At 53.5% G+C, this 23044-nt stretch overlaps 2 protein-coding genes and 1 non-coding gene across 3 annotated transcripts; all 3 read right to left on the bottom strand.

Annotated features, from left to right (window-relative positions):
- Positions 1–3325: 3325 nt before the first annotated feature.
- TRNAE-CUC (transfer RNA glutamic acid (anticodon CUC)) lies at positions 3326–3397 on the bottom strand. The gene has a single exon. It is a non-coding gene; the product is annotated as a tRNA-Glu (tRNA).
- A 981-nt stretch (positions 3398–4378) lies between these two features.
- LOC136789051 (E3 ubiquitin-protein ligase Topors-like) lies at positions 4379–7047 on the bottom strand. Its single transcript, XM_066988421.1, has 2 exons — positions 6416–7047; positions 4379–6282 (listed from the first exon to the last, which is right to left on the bottom strand). The coding sequence occupies exon 2, from the start codon at positions 6193–6195 to the stop codon at positions 5164–5166; it is 1032 nt and encodes a 343-aa protein (XP_066844522.1). The 5' UTR covers positions 6196–6282; positions 6416–7047; the 3' UTR covers positions 4379–5163.
- A 9554-nt stretch (positions 7048–16601) lies between these two features.
- LOC136789078 (E3 ubiquitin-protein ligase Topors-like) lies at positions 16602–19985 on the bottom strand. Its single transcript, XM_066988515.1, has 2 exons — positions 17868–19985; positions 16602–17734 (listed from the first exon to the last, which is right to left on the bottom strand). The coding sequence occupies exon 2, from the start codon at positions 17645–17647 to the stop codon at positions 16616–16618; it is 1032 nt and encodes a 343-aa protein (XP_066844616.1). The 5' UTR covers positions 17648–17734; positions 17868–19985; the 3' UTR covers positions 16602–16615.
- Between the last annotated feature and the right edge of the window lie 3059 nt (positions 19986–23044).

Here is a 23044-nt window from a genome sequence, read left to right as displayed (position 1 = left end):
GAACAGACCAACCCCCACCTCTCTACAGCCTCCTTTAAGGTACCTGTAGAGAGCGATGAGGTCTCCCCTGAGCCTCCTCTTCTCCAGGATAAACAACCCCAGCTCCCTCAGCCGCTCCTCGTAACACTTGTTCTCCAGACCCCTCACCAGCTTGGTCGCCCTTCTCTGGACTCTCTCGAGCACCTCCATGTCCTTCTTGTAGCGAGGGGCCCAAAACTGAACACAGTACTCGAGGTGCGGCCTCACCAGAGCCGAGTACAGGGGGACAATCACCTCCCTACACCTGCTGGCCACACTGCTTCTTATACAGGCCACGATGCTGTTGGCCTTCTTGGCCACCTGAGCACACTGCTGGCTCATATTCAGCAACTATCAACCAATACTCCAAGGTCCTTCCCGGCCAGGCAGCTTTCCAACCACTCTTCTCCCAGCCTGTAGCTCTGCTTGGGGTTGTTACGCCCCAGATGCAGGACCCGGCACTTGGCCTTCTTGAACTTCATACAGTTGACCTCAGCCCATCGGTATAGGTCCAGCCTATCCAGATCCTCCTGCAGAGCCTTCCTTCCCTCGAGCAGATTGACACACGCACTTAGCTTGGTGTCATCTGCAAACTTACTGAGGGTGCACTCGATCCCCTCATCCAGGTCATCGACAAAGATATTGAAGTGGACCGGCCCCAGCACTGAGCCCTGGGGGACGCCACTAATAACCGGCCTCCAACTGGATTTGGCTCCATTCACCACTACTCTTTGGGCCCGGCCATCCAGCCAGTTTTTAACCCAACAAAGCGTATGCCAGTCCAAGCCACGAGCAGCCAGTTTCTTGAGGAGAATGCTGTGGGAAACGGTGTCAAAAGCCTTGCTGAAGTCAAGGTAGATCACAACCACAGCCTTCCCCTCATCCACCAAGCGCGTCACTTGGTCATAGAAGGAGATCAAGTTCGTCAAACAAGACCTACCTTTCATAAACCCATGCTGACTGGGCCTGATCGCCTGGTTGCCCTGCAAGTGCCGTGTGATGACATTCAAGATAATCTGCTCCATGAGCTTTCCTGGCACTGAGGTCAAACTAACAGGCCTATAGTTCCCCGGCTCTACCCTCCGACCCTTCTTATAGATGGGCGTCACGTTTGCTAGCCGCCAGTCGACTGGGACCTCCCCTGATAGCCAGGACTGCCAATAAATGATGGAAAGCGGCTTGGCCAGCTCCTCTGCCGGTTCGCTCAGTACCCTCGGGTGGATCCCATCCGGCCCCATCGACTTGCGTACATCCAAGTGCTGTAGCAGGTCGCCAACCATTTCCTCATGGATAGCGAGGGCCACATCCTGTTCCCCATCCCCTTCCACCAGCTCAGGGTACCGAGTATCCAGAGAACAACCGGTCTTGCCGCTAAAGACTGAGGCAAAGAAGACACTGAGCACCTCAGCCTTTTCCTCATCTCTTGTCACTAAGTTTCCCCCCGCATCCGGTAAAGGATGGAGATTCTCCTTAGTCCTCCTTTTTGCGTTGATGTATTTGTAAAAATGTTTTTTGTTATCTTTAACAGCAGTAGCCAGATTGAGCTCCAGATGAGCTTTGGCCTTTCTAATTTTGTCCCTGCACAGCCTCGCAACATCCTTAAAGTCCTCTTGAGTAGACCGCCCTCTTTTCCAAAGGTTATAAACCCTCCTTTTTCTCCTAAGCTCGAGCCACAACTCTCTGTTCAGCCAGGCCGGTCTAGTTCCGCGTCGGCTCGTCTTTGGGCACGTGGGGGCAGACCGCTCCTGAGCCATTAAGATTTCCTTCTTGAAGAGTGCCCAGCCTTCCTGGACTCCTTTGCCCTTCAGAACCTCCTCCCAAGGGACTCTGCCAACCAGTGTCCTGAACAGCTCAAAGTCAGCCCCCTGGAAGTCCAAGACAGCGGTTTTACTCGTCCCCTTCCTGACTTCGCCAAGAATAGAGAACTCTACCATTTCGTGGTCACTCTGCCCAAGACAGCTCTCGACCACCACATCTCCCACCAGTCCGTCACTGTTCGTGAACAGAAGGTCTAGCGGGGCACCTCCCCTGGTAGGCTCTCTAACCAGCTGCGTCAGGAAGCTATCTTCCACGCTCTCCAGAAACCTCTTAGACTGCTTTCTCTGGGCTGTGTTGTACTTCCAGGATATGTCTGGGAAGTTGAAGTCCCCCACGAGAACAAGCGCTGACGATTTCGCGGCTTCTGCCAGCTGCCTGTAGAACTCCTCATCAGTCTCCTCAGCCTGGTTTGGCGGTCTATAACAGATCCCCACCAGGATGCTTGCCTTGTTGGCCTTCCCAGTGATCCTAACCCATAGGGACTCAACCTTATCATTCCCAGCCTCAAGTTCCTCAACATCTAAACACTCTCTAATATAGACAGCCACGCCACCACCCCTTCTGTGCTGCCTGTCCCTTCTGAAGAGCCTATAGCCAGACATTGCAGCACTCCAGTCATGAGAGTGGTCCCACCACGTTTCTGTGATGGCAACCAAGTCATAGCCTGCCTGCTGCACGATGGCTTCCAGCTCCTCTTGTTTGTTACCCATGCTGCGTGCATTAGTGTAGATGCACTTCAGCTGGGCCATCGCCTTCTTCCCCGGCTTTGCCATTGTTCCCCCCGGCACAGCTCCAACAAGCCTAATTTCAGCCCCATCCCCCTTCTTTCCTAGTTTAAAGCCCTCTCAACGAGCCCTGCCAGCTCCTGGGCTAGGATCCGTTTTCCCCTTAGAGATAGGGACCCGTCTGCGGTCACCAGGCCGGGTGCCGAGTAAAGCGCCCCATGGTCAAAAAAAACAAAATTTCTGTGTTGGCACCAGCCTCTGAGCCACGTGTTAATCAGGTGGGCTTTCCGTGTCCGCTCGGTACTCCTCCCTGCCACTGCAGGGATAGACGAAAACACCACCTGTACTCCCGCTCCATCCACTAACCTTCCCAGTCCCCTAAAGTCCTGTTTGATAGCCTTCAGGCTTCTCTCTTCAATATCATCACTGCCAGCCTGGACTATCAAAAGAGAATAGTAGTCAGAGGGGCGAACCAGGTTGGGAAGCTTCCTGGCAACATCCCTGACCCTGGCCCCAGGGAGGCAGCAGACTTCCCTACGGGTAGGGTCAGGTCGACAAACAGGGCCCTCTGTTCCCCTGAGAAGGGAGTCACCTACTACGATCACCCTTCTGTCTTTCTTGGTGGAGGCAGTCTTGAGGCGTGGAGTCAGCTTCCTCGCCCTAGGCATCCTCCTGGGTAGACTTTCTACCTCGTCCTCACCCACCGGCTTCTCAAGCTCCAGCGCCTCAAATCTGTTACGTAAGGGCACCTGGGAAAATGGGAATTCCCTGACCGGGAATCGAAGCCGGGCCGCGGCGGTGAGAGCGCCGAATCCTAACCACTAGACCACCAGGGAGGGCTAAAATTGACAAGTTATGGACTGCACACCAAAAGCGGAGGGACCATGTGCTAGCAAGACCCTTCAGTGTGCCCAGCGAGGGGCTGGCTTCAATGAAGCACATCTGAACTATTTCTCCACAAGCACATGCAACATGAGAAACAAGCAAGAGGAGCTGGAAGCCTTGGCCCCATGCCAGAGCTACGACACTCTTGGCATGAGTGAAACCCGGTGGGAAGAGGCCTGTGACTGCTGCGTTGTGATGGATGCTTCCAGGCTCTTCAGAAGGGACGGGCAGGGCAGGTGAGGCTAGGGAGGCCACGCGCTATGTAACGGAGGCACTGCGCTGTACGGAGCTCCCAGTCGGTGACAATGGGGTTTAGAGCCACTGAGTAAGGACCTAGGGACAGGCAGCTGAAAGGGATGTCGTTGTGGGAGTCTGCTATAGACGAGCCGGCCGGGATGACGGCACTGATGAATGATGCTTTAAGGAAGTGAGAAAACTTCTAGATCGTCTGCCCTTGTCCTTACGGGGCACTTCAGCGTGCCCGACATCAAGCGGGAATATCACATCGCTGAGACAAAGAGGTCCAGGAAATTCCCGAAGCGCCTTGCTGCTATCTTCTTGGCACAGGTACTAGGAGAGCTGACTAGGAAAGGTGCCCTCCTTTTCCCATTCTGCCATATCTAAAGCCAGCTGGAAGAGGGGAAACATAACCCCCATTTTTAAAAAGGGAAAAAGGAAGAGCCAGGGAACTAGAGGCCTCGGCTCTGTGCCCAGTCAAATCATGGAACAGATCCTCCTGGAAACTATTCTAAGGCACAGGGAAAAGAAAGAGGTGAGTGGTGAACAGCCAGCATGGCTTCACTAAAGGTTTGCCTTGACTGACAAACCTGGTGGCCTTCTACAGGGGGCCCACAGCATTGGTGCGTAGGGGAAGAGCAACTGACATCATCTACCTGGACTTGCGCAAAGCATTTGGCACTGGCCTGCACCATATCCTTGTCTCCAAGTTAGAGAGACAGGGATTTGATGGATGGACCACTCGGTGGGTAAGGAATTGGCTGGATGTCCACACTCAAAGAGTTGTGGTCAATGGCTCAGTGTCTAGGGGGAGGCCAGTGAGGAGTGGTGTTCCTGAGGGGTCGCTCTAGGGACCGGTGCTGTTTAACATCTTTGTCGCTGACATGACCAGTGGGATTGAGTGCCCCCTCAGCAAGCTTGCAGACACCAAGCTGGGTGGTGCTGTCAAGATGCTGAAGGGAAGGGATGCCATCCAGGAGCACTTTGAAAAGCCGTGGAGGTGGGCTTGTGTGAATCTGCTGAGGTTCAACAAGGCCAAATGGAAGGCCCTGCATCTGAATTAGAGCAATCCAAAGCACAAATGCAGGCTGGGCAGGGAATGGATTGAGAGCAGCCCTGAGCAGAGGGTTCCGGGGGTGCTGGTTGCTGAGGAGCTCGACATGAGCTGGCAAGGTGTGCTTGCAGCTCAGAAAGCCGCTCGTAGCCTGGGCTGCACCAACAGCGTGGTGGCCAGCAGGGCGAGGGAGGGGATTGTTCCCCTCTGCTCTGCTCTCGGGAGACCCCACCTGGAGCATTAATCACCCATGACCAAAGGGACAGTGGGGGCCAGCAGGGCACGGGGATGGCACCAGGAAAAGGGAGGGAAGGCAGCAGCATGCACGGGGCTGTGCCAGCTCTGGGTCGAATCACAACGAGACTTTTTCTGTTGTATATTCAATATGTATTATTGTTCTTTATTTCACCACCCACAAGAGCCCTGCTAGAGGCGCCGGGGGGGCGTCCTCTTGCAGGGCTGGGGAGAGTCTTGGGCACTGCTCGCCCGGGTGCGCTTCCTGGGGCGCCGGGACCCCCGAGTCGAGCGGTGAGGAGCGGAGGGTCTGCGCCTGCAGGCCCGGGCAGAGGGACCTGCTGCTGCCTCCTGCCCCAGCTCTTCACGGGGCTCTTCCTGCTCCCTGGGGCTGTCTGCAGCTGGGACTTCGCCAGGACCCCCACGCTGGAAAGCGCTGGATGTGCCGGGAATCTCGTCTGTGTCAGGGTCTGCAGAGCTGCTGGAGGGCGCGGGGCTGGTCCTGAAGGCTCCCTGCGCTGGAGCAGCGTGCCCAGAAGCAGCTGCAGGTCTGGCCTCCTGCGCCCTGGCAGGGCGGCTGCTCTCGAGGCCCAGCAGCCTCCGTGCGTCCTCGCCGCAGAGAGCCACGATGGTGCCGACGAGCCCGTCGATGAGCGGCACGGTGAGGGGCCCCAAGGCGGGCTGTGTGTGCTGAATGATGGCGTCCCTGTCCAGCCCCATCACACACAGGGAGTGCAGGAGGAAGCTCTCTGCAGCTCTCGCCTGCCACCAGCGTGTCCCATAGATGGCTGAGAGCTGGCGGCGAAGCCAGGGCAGCACAGGGTCGAGGATGTCCCTGCGCTCCCTGAACAGCACGGCCCAGTCCTCGGGCAGGAGGCCGCCCACAGCAGCGCGGGGATCGGGCTCCGCATCCCTCTCCTCGGCTGGCACAGAGGACGCAGCCGGCGCTGCAGGGCTGTGGGGGGCGGTGGCGCTGCCTGCCTGGAAGCCAACAGGTACGGGCACTGCGGGAGGGGAGACGATGCATTCCAGGTAGTCTTCGTCTCCCCGCACGGAAACCTTGATGGTCCTCATGCCCGTCCTGCAGAGTGGGCAGCTCGCCTTCAGTTTTGCCCAGCGCTGGATGCAGCCCAGGCAGAACCGGTGGTTACACGGTGTCGCGTAGGCCACGTCCTTTCGCCCCTCCCGGCACACGGGACACGTCCACGCCTCCTCCGTGGCCATGATCTTCTCGTTAAGGTGCGCTGGGGAGAGCTGATGGTGATGAGCTGCTCCCCTGCACCGGCACTGCAGCAGCGGGTATCGCGCACGCTGCGAGGAAGAGAGAAGGTCACTGGCTGTGCCCCGGCCCCTCAGCAGGAACCCCCCCGGCCCCAGCCCCACGGCTGGGTGGTCCCACGTCCCCCGCGGGCCGCCGCGGGGCACGTGTCCCCACACAGCTCACCTGCGCTGCTGCAAGTGCTCCTCACAGGGCCCCGGCTGCCTGAGCCAGGCAGGGCCGGGGAAACACAGGCACTGCCTGCGGGGACGGGCACTGAGAACAGCTGCCGACGGCCCCACAGCACAGCTCCAACAAATCCTTGCTCGGCGCTCCAAGCCTCGCACAAACGCTCAGCGGGAGTCCAGGCACGAGCCAGGCTGGGGCGGGCTCTGCCTGCGCCCCAATATGAGCAGCGAGGGCCGTGAAGTCACAGCCCGTTGCTGGCTGACCTCAGAGCCCATCGCTCTGGGTGACCTCAGAGCCCATCGCTCTGGGTGACCTCAGAGCCCATGGCTCTGGGTGACCCCCACAAACCAAAGCACGTGTCTGAGAGCATTGCCCAGACGTTTTTGGGCTGAGGTCAACTGTATGAAGTTCAACAAGGCCAAGTGCTGGGTCCTGCATCTGGGGCGTAACAACTCCAAGCAGAGCTACAGGCTGGGAGATGAGTGGTTGGAAAACTCCCTGGCCGAGAAGGACCTGGGAGTACTGGTTGATAGTTGGCTGAATATGAGCCAGCAGTGTGCTCAGGTGGCCAAGAAGGCCAACAGCATCCTGGCCTGTATAAGAAGCAGTGTGGCCAGCAGGTCTAGGGAGGTGATTGTCCTCCTGTACTCGGCTCTGGTGAGGCCGCACCTTGAGTACTGTGTTCAGTTTTGGGCCCCTCGCTACAAAAAGACATGGAGGTGCTCGAGAGAGTCCAGAGAAGGGCAACGAAGCTGGTGAGGGGAATAGTTCAGATGTGCTTCACTGAACCCAGCCCCTCGCTGTGCACACTGAAGGGTCTTGCCAGCACATGGTCCCTCCGGTTTTGGTGTGCAGTCCATAGCTTATCGCTGGCAGGCCTGGCTTTGTCCCTTTCTGCCTCTGAATCTAAGTTTAAAGCCCTGACAATCAGCCTTGCTTACTCCAGGGCAAAAATCCTTTTCCTCCTCTGAGCAAGGTGCTTCCCATCACGACCCAGGTGGCTTGGTGTCACGTAGACCTTCCCATCAGCAAGGAACCCAACACCGTGTTGGTGGCACCAGCCTCGCAGCCACTTGTTCATCTGCTGGGTCTGCGTGTTCCTTTCGGTATTGATACCTGCTACTGGAAAGACGGAGGAAAACACTGCTCATGCACCTAATCCTGCAACCAGTTGCCGCAAAGCCGTAAAGTCCCTTTTGATCACTCTTGGATTTCTCTTTGCTACCTCATTACTGTCAACGTGAAAAACCAATGCGATGTGTGAGGGGCTTGCCATGGAGAGCAGGACCTAACCAGGGACACTACTGCACGGGTTATGCCAGCACTTGTCTGCCAGCAAAGAGACTTGCGGTGCACAAGGAGCTGGGAGGGGACAGCAGCAGGACAGCTGAGCTGAAGTAGCCAGAAGGATATTCCATAACCTAGGGCATCGTGCTGAACTATTGCTATGAAGTGCTTGGCCAGGCTGGAATGAGGGCTGCTCCTTGGGGATGGGATAGGCATCAGGAAGAGGTTCTTCACTGAGAGGGTTGTCGCACACTGGAACAGGCTCCGCAGGGAAGTAGTGACTGCACCAAGCCTGTTGGAGTTTAAGAAGCGTTTGGACTGTGCACTTAGTCATGTGGTCGGAATTTTGGGGTAGACCTGTGTGGTGCCAGGAGTTGGACTCGATGATCCTCCTGGGTCCCTTCCAACTCAGGATATTCTGTGATTCAGTGATTCAGTGATTCTATGCCACCAGAAATGGGCAGCATCCAGGCACCGAGTGCCAAGTGTAATTGTGGAGGACGCTGGCTTCCTTAAGCATGAGGCTTAGTAGTTGAGTCCATGCAGCCCAGTTTCCCTCCATTCGGACTCTCCTTCGTGAAAATTCACCCAGTGACAGGGAGCAACCTGGAAGCTTCGCAGCATCTGTATGCAGATGCTGTATACAAGGAAAGCATAACCCTAACAAGCAATGGAAACAGCAAACGCTGCGTGCAAAACTGCTCTTCTGCTCTCTTCATGACTATGAGAGCTATTGTGTCAGGGATCTCTCCCATGGTTTAGGAATGGGTTCTCTTTTTAAAGTCTGTTTTGCGCAGAGACTGCTGCTGTACTTGCCATCGTGTGTGTAAGCAGAGGCTGCAACTTTCAACCCTACTTCAGCCAGGGATGGGTTTGCCACTTCACTCTGAGGGTATTTCTTCTTCCTCTGGACAGCCCTAATCTTCCCCCGATGTTGTGCTTAGGTTTTAGGATTTCTGTCTGTTGTGTTTTAACCCGGCTGGCAGCTAAACACCACACAGCCGTTCGCTCACCCTCCCCCCTCCCTCTCTTGGATGGGAGAGAGAAACGGGAAAGTGAAGCCAGTGAGTTGAGATAAAGACAGTTTATTAAGACAGGAATATAATAATAACAATAATAATAATAATAGTGATAATGATAATAGTATTAATAATAATAATGTGTAAGAAAACAAGTGATGCACAATGCAATTGCTCACCACCCGCTGACCGATGCCCAGCCTATCCCCGAGCAGCCCTGCCCCCCACCCCGGCCAGCCACCCCTATATATTGTTTAGCATGATGTCAGGTGGTATGGAATACCCCTTTGGCCAGTTTGGGTCAGCTGTCCTGGGTCTGTCCCCTCCCAGCTCCTGCTGCACCCCCAGCCTGCTCGCTGGCAGGACAGAGCGAGAAGCCGAAAAGTCCTTGGCCTGGTGTAAACACTGCTCTGCAACAATTAAAACGTCAGCATGTTATCAGCGCTCTTCTCATCCTAATCCAAAACATAGCACCCTACCAGCTACTAGGAGGGAAAATTAACTCTGTCCTAACTGGAACCAGGACAGATATCCCCCCCTTATTCCATACCACTTATGTCATGCTCAGGTTACACTCTTTCCAATACATTCTAATTAATCACCATTTTCATCTTTGATATATAGCAATCATGGTAGTGATGACATACAGTATTATATAATAATTAACATACTACAAATCAACTCATGGGCTATTCTCACCCAGTATCAAATCCCCTTGAGGTACACACCGGACCCCCCCATTCTTTTGCATTACCCACCAAGTGCATTCAGGTCCCTGAGCAAAAGCAATTCCACGAATGGGTTTGCCTTTTCCCGAGGCAGGAGTAGCCCAGACTATTTTACCCAGCATGTTTCTTACGTGCACTACAGGAACTTTATCCCCTTCTACAGTGCGTAACAGGTTTGATTGGGCAGGTCCAGCTCGGTTGGCAGATCCCCTGGTATTGACTAACCAGGTGGCCTTTGCCAAATGTGTATCCCAATTTTTGAATGTCCCAGCACCCATTGCTTTCAGTGTAGTCTTCAACAGTCCATTGTATCGTTCAACTTTTCCAGAGGCTGGTGCATGATAGGGGATGTGATACACCCACTCAATACCATGTTCTTTGGCCCAAGTGTCTATAAGGTTGTTTCGGAAATGAGTCCCGTTGTCTGACTCAATTCTCTCTGGGGTGCCATGTCGCCATAGGACTTGCTTTTCAAGGCCCAGGATAGTGTTCCGGGCGGTGGCATGGGGCACAGGATATGTTTCCAGCCATCCGGTGGTTGCTTCCACCATCGTAAGTACGTGGCGCTTGCCGTTGCGGGTTTGAGGGAGTGTGATGTAATCAATCTGCCAGGCCTCTCCATATTTATATTTCAGCCATCGTCCTCCATACCAAAGAGGTTTTGACCGTTTGGCTTGCTTGATTGCAGCACATGTTTCACAGTCATGAATAACCTGTGCTATAGTGTCCATGGTCAGGTCCACCCCTCGATCACGAGCCCATCTGTATGTTGCATCTCTACCTTGATGGCCTGAGGTGTCATGGGCCTCTTCGGGCTATAAATAATTCACCTTTATCTTGCCAGTCCAGGTCCACCTGGGCCACTTCAATCTTAGCAGCCTGATCCACCTGCTGGTTGTTTTGATGTTCTTCAGTAGCCCGATTCTTGGGCACATGAGCATCTACGTGGCGTACCTTTACAACCAGGTTCTCTACCCGGGCAGCAATATCTTGCCACAATGCTGCAGCCCAGATGGGCTTGCCCCTGCGCTGCCAGTTGTTCTGCTTCCATTGTTGTAACCACCCCCACAGGGCATTTGCTACCATCCATGAATCAGTATAGAGATAGAGAACTGGCCACTTTTCTCGTTCAGCAATATCTAAAGCCAGCTGAATGGCTTTCACTTCTGCAAACTGACTCGATTCACCTTCTCCCTCAGCAGCCTTTGCAACTCGTCGTGTAGGACTCCATACAGCAGCTTTCCATCTCCGATGCTTTCCCACAATACGACAGGACCCATCAGTGAACAAGGCATATTTCTTCTCATTTTCCGGTAGCTTGTTGTACAGTGGGGCTTCTTCAGCACGAACCACCTCCTCCTCTGATGATATCCCAAAGTATTTGCCTTCTGGCCAGTCCATAATCACCTCCAAGATTCCTGGGCGACTGGGGTTTCCTATTCGAGCCCGCTGAGTAATCAGTGCAACCCACTTGCTCCATGTAGCATCAGTTGCATGATGTGTAGAGGGGACCCTTCCTTTGAACATCCAGCCTAGTACCGGCAGTTGGGGTGCCAGGAGGAGCTGCGCTTCAGTACCGACCACTTCCGAAGCAGATCGAACTCCTTCATATGCTGCCAATATCTCCTTTTCAGTTGGAGTATAGCGGGCTTCAGATTCTCTGTATCCACGACTCCAAAACCCCAGGGGTGGACCTCGAGTTTCCCCAGGTTCTTTCTGCCAGAGGCTCCAGGTGGGACCATTCTCCCCGGCTGCGGTGTAGAGCACATTCTTTACATCTGGTCCTGTTCGGACTGGCCCGAGGGCTACTGCATGAACTATTTCCTGCTTAATTTGTTCAAAGGCTTGTCGTTGCTCAGGGCCCCATTCAAAAGCATTCTTCTTACGGGTTACTTGGTAGAGCGGGTTTACAATCAGACTGTAATTTGGAATATGCATTCTCCAAAACTCCACGACACCTAGGAAAGTTTGTGTTTCTTTTTTGCTAGTTGGTGGAGACATAGCTGTTATTTTGTTGATCACATCCATTGGGATTTGACGGCGTCCATCTTGCCATTTTATTCCTAAAAACTGGATCTCTCGTGCAGGTCCTTTAACTTTATTCTGTTTTATGGCAAAACCGGCCTTCAGAAGGATTTGGACTATTTTCTTCCCTTTCTCGAAAACTTCTTCTGCAGTGTCACCCCACACAATGATGTCGTCGATGTACTGCAGGTGTTCAGGAGCTTCCCCCTGCTCCAGCGCAGACTGGATCAGTCCATGGCAAATGGTAGGGCTGTGTTTCCACCCCTGGGGCAGCCGATTCCAAATATATTGGACTCCCCTCCAAGTGAAAGCAAACTGTGGCCTGCACTGTGCTGCTAGAGGGATGGAGAAAAATGCATTAGCGATATCAGTTGTGGCATACCACTTGGCTGCCTTTGATTCCAGTTCATACTGGAGTTCTAGCATGTCCGGCACTGCAGCACTCAGTGGTGGCGTGACTTCGTTCAGGCCACGATAGTCCACTGTTAGTCTCCACTCACCATTAGACTTTCGCACTGGCCATATTGGACTATTAAAAGGTGAATGAGTCTTGCTGATCACTCCTTGGCTCTCCAGTTGACGAATTAGCTTATGGATGGGACTCAGGGAGTCTCGGTTGGTGCGATATTGCCGCCGGTGCACAGTTGTGGTAGCGATCGGCACTTGCTGTTCTTCAACCCTCAGCAACCCCACAACAGAAGGGTCCTCTGAGAGACCAGGCAAGGTAGACAGCTGTTTAATGTCCTCTGTCTCCAAGGCAGCTATGCCAAAAGCCCAGCGGAACCCTTTTGGGTCCTTGAAATATCCTCTTCTAAGATAGTCTATGCCAAGGATGCACGGAGCATCTGGGCCAGTCACAATACGGTGCTTTTGCCACTCATTACCGGTTAGACTCACTTCAGCCTCCAATACAGTTAACTGCTGGGATCCCCCCGTCACACCATAAATACAGATGGGCTCTGGCCCTTTATAGCTTGATGGCATTAGAGTACATTGTGCACCGGTGTCTACCAAAGCCTTATACTTCTGTGCGTCTGACGTGCCAGGCCATCGAATCCACACAGTCCAATAAACTCGATTGTCCCTTTCCTCCCCCTGGCTGGAGGCAGGGCGCCTCTAGTCCTGGTCAGAATCTTCGTTTCTGTGTTTAAAGGACTGCCTGCTGGAAGTTGGAGCAGCAAACTTTTCAGAGAACTCCTTTTTCCCAATTGTTTTCCTTTGCAATTCACGTACCCGTGCCTCTAGGGTCGCAGTAGATTTTCCATCCCAATTTCTCATGTCCTCTCCATGGTCACGTAGGTAAAAGCACAGGGTGGCGTGGGTTGTGTGCCCACCATATTGTCTTCCTTGCATAGATGAACGTTTACCCCTAATAGCTGAGACACTGGTTTGTACAGGTGGGGAGGAAAATAATCTCTCTTCAAGTTGGTGGATCTTTTCAGAAAGTTTCTCCAAAGTATTCTCTTTTAGCTGGTGGACACTGGTTCGTTCAGGTGGAGGGGAAGATAATCTTTCTTCAAGTTGGTGGATCTTTTCAGAAATTTTCTCCAAAGCATTCTCTTTTAGCTGGTGGACACTGGTTCGTTCAGGTGGAGGGGAAGATAAATTCTCTTGAAGTTGGTGGAACTCTTCCGAGAGTTTCTCCACAGCCGAGACGCAGGCCTGTAGGGAAGAGGAGAGACTTTCTTCGTACTGCCGGAGTTATTTAGCCACTTCATCCACTGCGGGTCCCTCATTCTCTTTCCAGGTTATTATTGCCAATGAGCTGGCATAAGATGATGGTGTACTCCGTACAAACTTCCGCAACATGGGTCGTGTACACTGGACTTCATCTGGATCTGTGGATGTTTGTGCGTCGTCTAGGTCCTTAGAAATTACTTCCCGTATGGCTAATTCCCTCAGGTACTGAATTCCCTTCTCCATGGTGGTCCACTTGCCTGGTAGACATACAAGTTCTTCCTTGAAGGGATACCTTTCCTTCACAGCTGACAGGAGACGCCTCCAGAGGCTGTGAGATCGTGCTCCATCTCCAATTGCTTTGTCAATGCATGTGTCCCTAGCAAGGGATCCCAGCCGCCTGTCTTCCCTGCCCTCTAATTCCACACAATTGGCTCCAGTGTCCCAGCACCAGAGCAGCCAGGTGACAAGCTGCTCACCTATACAGCGACCAAAATCTTTTCGCACATCTCGTAGCTCACGCTGGTATAGAGTCCGGGTAGTTACTATTGATTTTTCGACATCCTCATCCTCATCTTCATCCTCCTGCACATTTGATGGCCCAGCCTCGTCTTCTCTATACCCAGACCTAGCAGAAGACTGTCTGCGTTCTAAAGGACCTGAGTCTCTATACCATTTTTTCACCTTGTCTACAGGGTCAACTTGCACTGCTACAGCTCGTTTCTCTGACCCAGCCACAGGAGTGGGAGCAGCTGCAGGAGCTGGAACTGGAGCGGCTGTGGGAGCTGGAACTGGGACGGCTGCAGGAGCCGGAGCGGCTGCAGAAGCTGGAGCGGCTGCAGGAGCTGTCGCTAGGTTGATAGTAGCATCAATTGCAGCTCGATAGGCACAAGCCAGACCCCAGCACGCTACAGTGATTTGTGTCACTTTGGAACTGCCAGAGTCATGAGACCTTTTTTTCAAGCATTCTGCCAGCTTTTTAGGATTTTGCAGTTGTTCTGGGGTGAATGTCCAAAACACTGGAGGTGCCTACTGCTCTAGAAACATGCCCATATCCTCCCACACTCCCTGCCACTTGGAACTATCCTGCCTCAGGACAGATCTCCGGATGAGATTCCTAAGTAGTTGTTTAACCCTCAACAAAACCTGAAGCGCATTCAGGAGACATAACAACAAGAACATGCTGGTCTGAGTATCCCAAGGATATTCGACATCTTGGAGAACCACCGTAACTAGCTCGGGGGATAAGAGGGTGGTGAAGGAGAAAGGGAGAGTGAACAGGTAGGGAAACATGTCTTCCCCTGTCCCCTTCACAGATTGGCTCCCTGACAAAAAAAGGCAATAGGTGTAATTGCTAATAGTTTCTGAGATATGGTTTCCAAAGTATAGAGTCGACGACAGTGCTGAGTACAAGTACCAGGTTAGAGTCGTGACCAGATATTTCATCATTTCATAAGCCATTGTTACACCGCACAGTACCACAACAATCTTAAACCAGGGCCCGGAAAGGATAAACAGCACGACAGGGAGCACATACAGAAAGTAACGCGCTATAAAACTCAATTTGGAAAACAGGCACAGCAGACTGGAGATTAAGGCAATCAACATGGTGACTAGCAACTATTAAGCATGTCCAATACTTATACCAATTTTAGTTTAACACACTCTGGTCAAATCTGTCGATATCTCAACCCTTCGAGCCCCACGTTGGGCGCCAAAAGGACTGTTGTGGTTTAACCCTGCCGGCAGCTAAACAGCACACAGCCGTTCGCTCACCCTCCCCCCTCCCTCTCTGGGATAGGGGAGAGGAACGGGAAAGTGAAGCCGGTGAGTTGAGATAAAGACAGTTTATTAAGACAGGAAAATAATAATAATAATAACAATAATAATAATAGTGATAATGATAATAGTATTAATAATAATAATGTGTATGAAACAAGTGATGCACAATGCAATTGCTCACCACCCGCTGACCGATGCCCAGTCTTTCCCCGAGCAGCCGGCCCCCCCACCCCGGCCAGCCACCCCTATATATTGTTTAGCATGACGTCAGATGGTATGGAATACCCCTTTGGCCAGTTTGGGTCAGCTGTCCTGGGTCTGTCCCCTCCCAGCTCCTGCTGCACCCCCAGCCTGCTCGCTGGCAGGACAGAGCGAGAAGCTGAAAAGTCCTTGGCCTGGTGTAAACACTGCTCTGCAACAATTAAAACATCAGCATGTTATCAGCGCTCTTCTCATCCTAATCCAAAACATAGCACCCTACCAGCTACTAGGAGGAAAATTAACTCTTTCCTAACTGGAACCAGGAGAGCCACCATCCACAAATCAAGAGAAAGAGCGAGCGTTTTTCCCATTCTGACATATCTAAAGGCAGCTGGAAGAGGGGAAACATAACCCCCATTTTTAAAAAGGGAAAAAGGAAGACCCAGGCAACTACAGGCCTCAGCTCTGTGCCCAGTCAGATCATGGAACAGATCCTCCTGGAAACTATTCTAAGGCACATGGAAAAGAAAGAGGTGAGTGGTGAACAGCCAGCATGGCTTCACTAAAGGTTTGCCTTGACTGACAAACCTGGTGGCCTTCTACAGGGGGCCTACAGCATTGGTGTGTAGGGGAAGAGCAACTGACATCATCTACCTGGACTTGTGCAAAGCCTTTGGCACTGGCCTGCACCATATCCTTGTCTCCAAGTTAGAGAGACAGGGATTTGATGGATGGACCACTCGGTGGGTAAGGAATTGGCTGGATGTCCACACTCAAAGAGTTGTGGTCAATGGCTCAGTGTCTCGGGGGAGGCCAGTGAGGAGTGGTGTTCCTGAGGGGTCGCTCTAGGGACCGGTGCTGTTTAACATCTTTGTCGCTGACATGAGCAGTGGGATTGAGTGCCCCCTCAGCAAGCTTGCAGACACCAAGCTGGGTGGTGCTGTCAGCATGCTGAAGGGAAGGGATGCCATCCAGGAGAACTTTGAAAAGCCGTGGAGGTGGGCTTGTGTGAATCTGCTGAGGTTCAACAAGGCCAAATGGAAGGCCCTGCATCTGAATTAGAGCAATCCAAAGCACAAATACAGGCTGGGCAGGGAATGGATTGAGAGCAGCCCTGAGCAGAGGGTTCTGGGGGTGGTGGTTGCTGATGAGCTCGACATGAGCTGGCAAGGTGTGCTTGCAGCTCAGAAAGCCAGTCGTAGCCTGGGCTGCACCGACAGCGTGGTGGCCAGCAGGGCGAGGGAGGGGATTGTTCCCCTCTGCTCTGCTCTCGGGAGACCCCACCTGGGGCATTAATCACCCATGACCAAAGGGACAGTGGGGGCCAGCAGGGCACGGGGACGGCACCAGGAAAAGGGAGGGAAGGCAGCAGCATGCACGGGGCTGTGCCAGCTCTGGTTTGAATCACACCGAGACTTTTTCTGTGGTATATCCAATCTCTTTTATTGTTTTTTATTTCATCACCCGCAGGAGCCCTGCTAGAGGCGCCGGGGGGGCGGCCTCTTGCAGGGCTGGGGAGAGTCTTGGGCACTGCTCGCCCAGGTGCGCTTCCTGGGGCGCCGGGACCCCCGAGTCGAGCGGTGAGGAGTGGAGGGTCTGCGCCTGCAGGCCCGGGCAGAGGGACCTGCTGCTGCCTCCTGCCCCAGCTCTTCACGGGGCTCTTCCTGCTCCCTGGGGCTGTCTGCAGCTGGGACTTCGCCAGGACCCCCACGCTGGAAAGCGTTCGATGTGCCAGGGATCTGGTCCGTGTCAGGGTCTGCAGAGCTGCTGGAGGGCACAGGGCTGGTACTGAAGGCTCCCTGCGCTGGAGCAGCGTGCCCAGAAGCAGCTGCAGGTCTGGCCTCCTGCGCCCTGGCAGGGCGGCTGCTCTCGAGGCCCAGCAGCCTCCGTGCGTCCTCGCCGCAGAGAGCCACGATGGTGCCGACGAGCCCGTCGATGAGCGGCACGGTGAGGGGCCCCAAGGCGGGCTGTGTGTGCTGAATGATGGCGTCCCTGTCCAGCCCCATCACACACAGGGAGTGCAGGAGGAAGCTCTCTGCAGCTCTCGCCTGCCACCAGCGTGTCCCATAGATGGCTGAGAGCTGGCGGCGAAGCCAGGGCAGCACAGGGTCGAGGATGTCCCTGCGCTCCCTGAACAGCACGGCCCAGTCCTCGGGCAGGAGGCCGCCCACAGCAGCGCGGGGATCGGGCTCCGCATCCCTCTCCTCGGCTGGCACAGAGGACGCAGCCGGCGCTGCAGGGCTGTGGGGGGCGGTGGCGCTGCCTGCCTGGAAGCCAACAGGTACGGGCACTGCGGGAGGGGAGACGATGCATTCCAGGTAGTCTTCGTCTCCCCGCACGGAAACCTTGATGGTCCTCATGCCCGTCCTGCAGAGTGGGCAGCTCGCCTTCAGTTTTGCCCAGCGCTGGATGCAGCCCAGGCAGAACCGGTGGTTACATGGTGTCGCGTAGGCCACGTCCTTTCGCCCCTCCCGGCACACGGGACACGTCCACGCCTCCTCCGTGGCCATGATCTTCTCGTTAAGGTGCGCTGGGGAGAGCTGATGCTGATGAGCTGCTCCCCTGCACCGGCACTGCAGCAGCGGGTATCGCGCACGCTGCGAGGAAGAGAGAAGGTCACTGGCTGTGCCCCGGCCCCTCAGCAGGAACCCCCCCGGCCCCAGCCCCACGGCTGGGTGGTCCCACGTCCCCCGCGGGCCGCCCCGCGGCACGTGTCCCCACACAGCTCACCTGCGCTGCTGCAAGTGCTCCTCACAGGGCCCCGGCTGCCTGAGCCAGGCAGGGCCGGGGAAACACAGGCACTGCCTGCGGGGACGGGCACTGAGAACAGCTGCCGACGGCCCCACAGCACAGCTCCAACAAATCCTTGCTCGGCGCTCCAAGCCTCGCACAAACGCTCAGCGGGAGTCCAGGCACGAGCCAGGCTGGGGCGGGCTCTGCCTGCGCCCCAATATGAGCAGCGAGGGCCGTGAAGTCACAGTCCGTTGCTGGCTGACCTCAGAGACCATGGCTCTTGGTGACCTCAGAGCCCATGGCTCTGGGTGACCCCCACAAACCAAAGCACGTGTCTGAGAACATTGCCCAGACGTTTTGTGAACTCCAGCAGGCCTGCTGCCCTGACCACTTCACTGGGAGGCCTGGTTCAGTGGCCAAGCCCCGTGTCAGTGAAAAATCTTGTCCTCACCTCCAGGCGGACCCTCCCCTGTCACAGCTCCATGCCATTGCCTCGAGTTTTGTCAGCGTCCCCAGAGAGCAGAGCTTAGCGCCGGGCCCTCCGCTCCCCTCGTGAGGAAGCTGCAGGCCGCCATCAGGCCTCTCCTCAGTCTCCTGCAGGCTGAACAAACGCAGGCACCTCAGCCGCTCCTCATCTGTCCTGCCCTCCAGACCCCTCACCACTTTGAAGCCCTCCTTTGGATGCTCTCTCTCGAAGAGTTTTACGGCCTTCTGATAGTGCCGTGCCCAAAAGTGCACACAGGACTCGAGCTGATGCTGAAAGAGTGCAGAGCAGAGCACAGTAATCCCTGCCCGCGACCGCCTAGCCATGCTGTGCTGGAGGCACCCCACGATGCCGTTGCCCCTCCTGCCTGCCAGGGCCCACGGCTGACTCACGTTCAACTTGCCGTCGACCAAAAGCCCCAGAGCCCTCTCTGCAGGGCTGCGCTCCAGCCTCTCCTCCCCCCAGACTGCCCGGACAGCCAGGGTTGCCCGTTGCCAGGTGCGCAATCCCTCACTCGCTCTCGCTGAACCTCATCTTGTTGGGGATTGCCCAGCTCTCTGGTTTGTCAGGATCTCTCTGCAAGGCCTTCCTCCCCTCCATGGAGTCAGACGCTCCTCCCAATTTAGCATCGTGCCTAAATGGACTCAAGACGCCCTCGAGTCCTACATGCAAGTCACTTAAGACAACATTGAGGAGAACTGGCCCTAAAATGGAGGCCTGCGGAAGCCCCCTAGCGACTGGCCGCCAGCCCGATGCAACCCCATTTACGATAACCCTTGGAGCCTGACCCGTCAGCCGCTTGTTCAGCCATCGCATTATGCATTGCTCTAGCTGTGTGCCGCTCAATTTGTCCAGAAGGAGACAGTGAGAAACAGTATTGAAGCTGTGCTGAAGTCCAAACAGGTGCCATCAGCTGGCTTCCCTTGGCCAACTAGACGGTTGAGCACTTCCGAAAAGGAAATCAAGTGCGTTAAGCAGCACTTTCCCCTCGTGAACGTGCGTTGGCTGTGATCAATGGCTGCATTGTCCTTCAGGTGATCTTAAGAACTCCCAGAATACTTTTCACCATATTTTTAACATTTTTCCCTCCCAATTGATTGGGGGGAGTTGAAAAATCAGAAAATAATAATAATAATAATAATAAAGAGAAAATCATATTCATGTTCCTAAGAAGAACAGGAATAAAAGAATAGGGAAGGTAAGCGAGGCAAAGTGCAACCGCTGACCAGCTGCTGACAGATGTCCATCCCATCCCCAAGTAGCAGCCCTCATACCAGCCTGGCCTAGCAGTTCCTAGGAATAATTCAGCACCATGCCCTGTGTTGTGCAATATCCCTTTGGCCTTTTGCAATGTCCCTGTGTGAAGCATTTTGTACACAACAGAAGCAAATCTGCTCCCATCCACTGCTTTCTCTGATGAATGTAGAAGGGCAACATTGCTGACTAATGCTCTCTTGCAGCCCCCAGTCTTACATCTTGATCCTTAAGCAAGCTTCATTTGAAAAGGAAAGGGGAAAGGGGAAAGGGGAAAGGGGAAAGGGGAAAGGGGAAAAGGGAAAGGGAAAGGGAAAGGGAAAGGGAAAGGGAAAGGGAAAGGGAAAGGGAAAGGGAAAGGGAAAGGGAAAGGGAAAGGGAAAGGAGAAAGATAAATTTATGAATGTTTTTTCTGTATGGTATTGAGGAGAGGATGCCTCCTCTTGTGTATTATAAGGAATATGGTCATAATGTTGGCTATACGGAAGGAGAAGTGTCTTTCCTCCACATTGCGTATGGGGAACAAGACTGAAGCAAAGGAACCTTTGTTCTCTATGCCAAAGGAAAAATGCACTGAACACTAGGCCAAGGCAAGAAATAGAAAGCTCTTCTTGAGGACAGAAATCTCAAAACCTAAGCACAACATCGGGGGAAGATTAGGGCTGTCCAGAGGAAGAAGAAATACCCACAGAGTGAAGTGGCAAACCCAGCCCTGGCTGGAGTAGGGTTGAAAGTTGCAGCCTCTGCTTACACACACGATGGCAAGTACAGCAGCAGTCTCTGCGCAAAGCAGACTTTAAAAAGAGAACCCATTCCTAAACCATGGGAGAGATCCCTGACACAATAGCTCTCAAAGTCATGAAGAGAGCAGAAGAGCAGTTTTGCACGCAGCGTTTGCTGTTTCCATTGCTTGTTAGGGTTATGCTTTCCTTGTATACAACATCTGCATACAGATGCTGGGAAGCTTCTTTTTAACCTGGCTGGCGGCTAAACAGGGCAAAGCCGTTCGCTCACCCTCCCCCCTCCCTCTCTGGGATGGGGGAGAGAAACGGGAAAGTGAAGCCTGTGAGTTGAGATAAAGACAGTTTATTAAGACAGGAAAATAATAACAACAACAATAATAATAGTGATAATGATAATGGTATTAATAATAATAATGTGTATGAAACAAGTGATGCACAATGCAATTGCTCACCACCCGCTGACCGATGCCCAGCCTATCCCCGAGCAGCCGGCGCCCCACCCCAGCCAGCCACCCCCATATATTGTTTAGCATGACGTCAGATGGTATGGAATACCCCTTTGGCCAGTTTGGGTCAGCTGTCCTGGGTCTGTCCCTCCCAGCTCCTGCTGCACCCCCAGCCTGCTCGCTGGCAGGACAGAGCAAGAAGCCGAAAAGTCCTTGGCCTGGTGTAAACACTGCTCTGCAACAATTAAAACATCAGCATGTTATCAGCGCTCTTCTCATCCTAATCCAAAACATAGCACCCTACCAGCTACTAGGAGGAAAATAAACTCTGTCCTAACTGGAAGCAGGACAGATATCCACCCCTTATTCCATACCGTTTATGTCATGCTCAGGTTACACTCTTTCCAATACCTTGTATTTAATCAGCATTTTCATCTATGATATATAGCAATCATGGTAGTGATGACATACAGTATTATATAATAATTAACATACTACAAATCAACTCATGGGCTATTCTCACCCAGTATCAAATCCCCTTGAGGTACACACCGGACCTCCCCATTCTTTTGTGTTACCCACCAAGTGCATCCAGGTCGCTGAGCAAAAGCAATTCCACAAATGGGTTTGCCTTTTCCTGAGGCAGGAGTAGCCCAGACTGTTTTACCCAGCATGTTTCTTACGTGTACTACAGGAACTTTATCCCCTTCTACAGTGCGTAACAGGTTTGATTGGGCAGGTCCAGCTCAGTTGGCAGATCCCCTAGTATTGACTAACCAGGTGGCCTTTGCCAAATGTGTATCCCAATTTTTGAATGTCCCAGCACCCATTGCTTTCAGTGTAGTCTTCAACAGTCCATTGTATCGTTCAACTTTTCCAGAGGCTGGTGCATGTTAGGGGATGTGATACACCCACTCAATACCATGTTCTTTGGCCCAAGTGTCTATAAGGTTGTTTCGGAAATGAGTCCCGTTGTCTGACTCAATTCTCTCTGGGGTGCCATGTCGCCATAGGACTTGCTTTTCAAGGCCCAGGATAGTGTTCCGGGCGGTGGCATGGGGCACAGGATATGTTTCCAGCCATCCGGTGGTTGCTTCCACCATTGTAAGTACGTGGCGCTTGCCGTTGCGGGTTTGAGGGAGTGTGATGTAATCAATCTGCCAGGCCTCTCCATATTTATATTTCAGCCATCGTCCTCCATACCAAAGAGGCTTTGACCGTTTGACTTGCTTGATTGCAGCACATGTTTCACAGTCATGAATAACCTGTGCTATAGGGTCCATGGTCAGGTCCACCCCTCGATCACGAGCCCATCTGTATGTTGCATCTCTACCTTGATGGCCTGAGGTGTCATGGGCCCATCGGGCTATAAATAATTCACTTTTATGTTGCCAGTCCAGGTCCACCTGAGCCACTTCAATCTTAGCAGCCTGATCCACCTGCTGGTTGTTTTGATGTTCTTCAGTAGCCCGATTCTTGGGCACATGAGCATCTACGTGGCGTACCTTTACAACCAGGTTCTCTACCCGGGCAGCAATATCTTGCCACAATACAGCAGCCCAGATGGGTTGGCCCCTGCGCTCCCAGTTGTTCTGCTTCCATTGCTGTAACCACCCCCACAGGGCATTTGCTACCATCCATGAATCAGTATAGAGATAGAGAACTGGCCACTTTTCTCGTTCAGCAATATCTAAAGCCAGCTGAATGGCTTTCACTTCTGCAAACTGACTCGATTCACCTTCTCCCTCAGCAGCCTTTGCAACTCGTCGTGTAGGACTCCATACAGCAGCTTTCCATCTCCGATGCTTTCCCACAATACGACAGGACCCATCAGTGAACAAGGCATATTTCTTCTCATTTTCCGGTAGCTTGTTGTACAGTGGGGCTTCTTCAGCACGAACCACCTCCTCCTCTGATGATATCCCAAAGTATTTGCCTTCTGGCCAGTCCATAATCACCTCCAAGATTCCTGGGCGACTGGGGTTTCCTATTCGAGCCCGCTGAGTAATCAGTGCAACCCACTTGCTCCATGTAGCATCAGTTGCATGATGTGTAGAGGGGACCCTTCCTTTGAACATCCAGCCTAGTACCGGCAGTCGGGGTGCCAGGAGGAGCTGCGCTTCAGTACCGACCACTTCCAAAGCAGATCGAACTCCTTCATATGCTGCAATATCTCCTTTTCAGTTGGAGTGTAGCGGGCCTCAGATCCTCTGTATCCCCGACTCCAAAACCCCAGGGGTCGACCTC

This window comes from Anser cygnoides, chromosome Z (assembly GCF_040182565.1).
Source record: "Anser cygnoides isolate HZ-2024a breed goose chromosome Z, Taihu_goose_T2T_genome, whole genome shotgun sequence".
Lineage (NCBI taxonomy): Eukaryota > Metazoa > Chordata > Aves > Anseriformes > Anatidae > Anser > Anser cygnoides.
Note: the sequence above shows the minus strand (reverse complement) of the source record. Positions and strands in the feature narration are given on the sequence as shown.

What these genes read in the sequence shown, in the direction of transcription:
- LOC136789078 (XM_066988515.1), bottom strand. Translation starts at nt 17,647, where the DNA reads ATGGCCACGGAGGAGGCGTGGACGTGTCCCGTGTGCCGGGAGGGGCGA.
- LOC136789051 (XM_066988421.1), bottom strand. Translation starts at nt 6,195, where the DNA reads ATGGCCACGGAGGAGGCGTGGACGTGTCCCGTGTGCCGGGAGGGGCGA.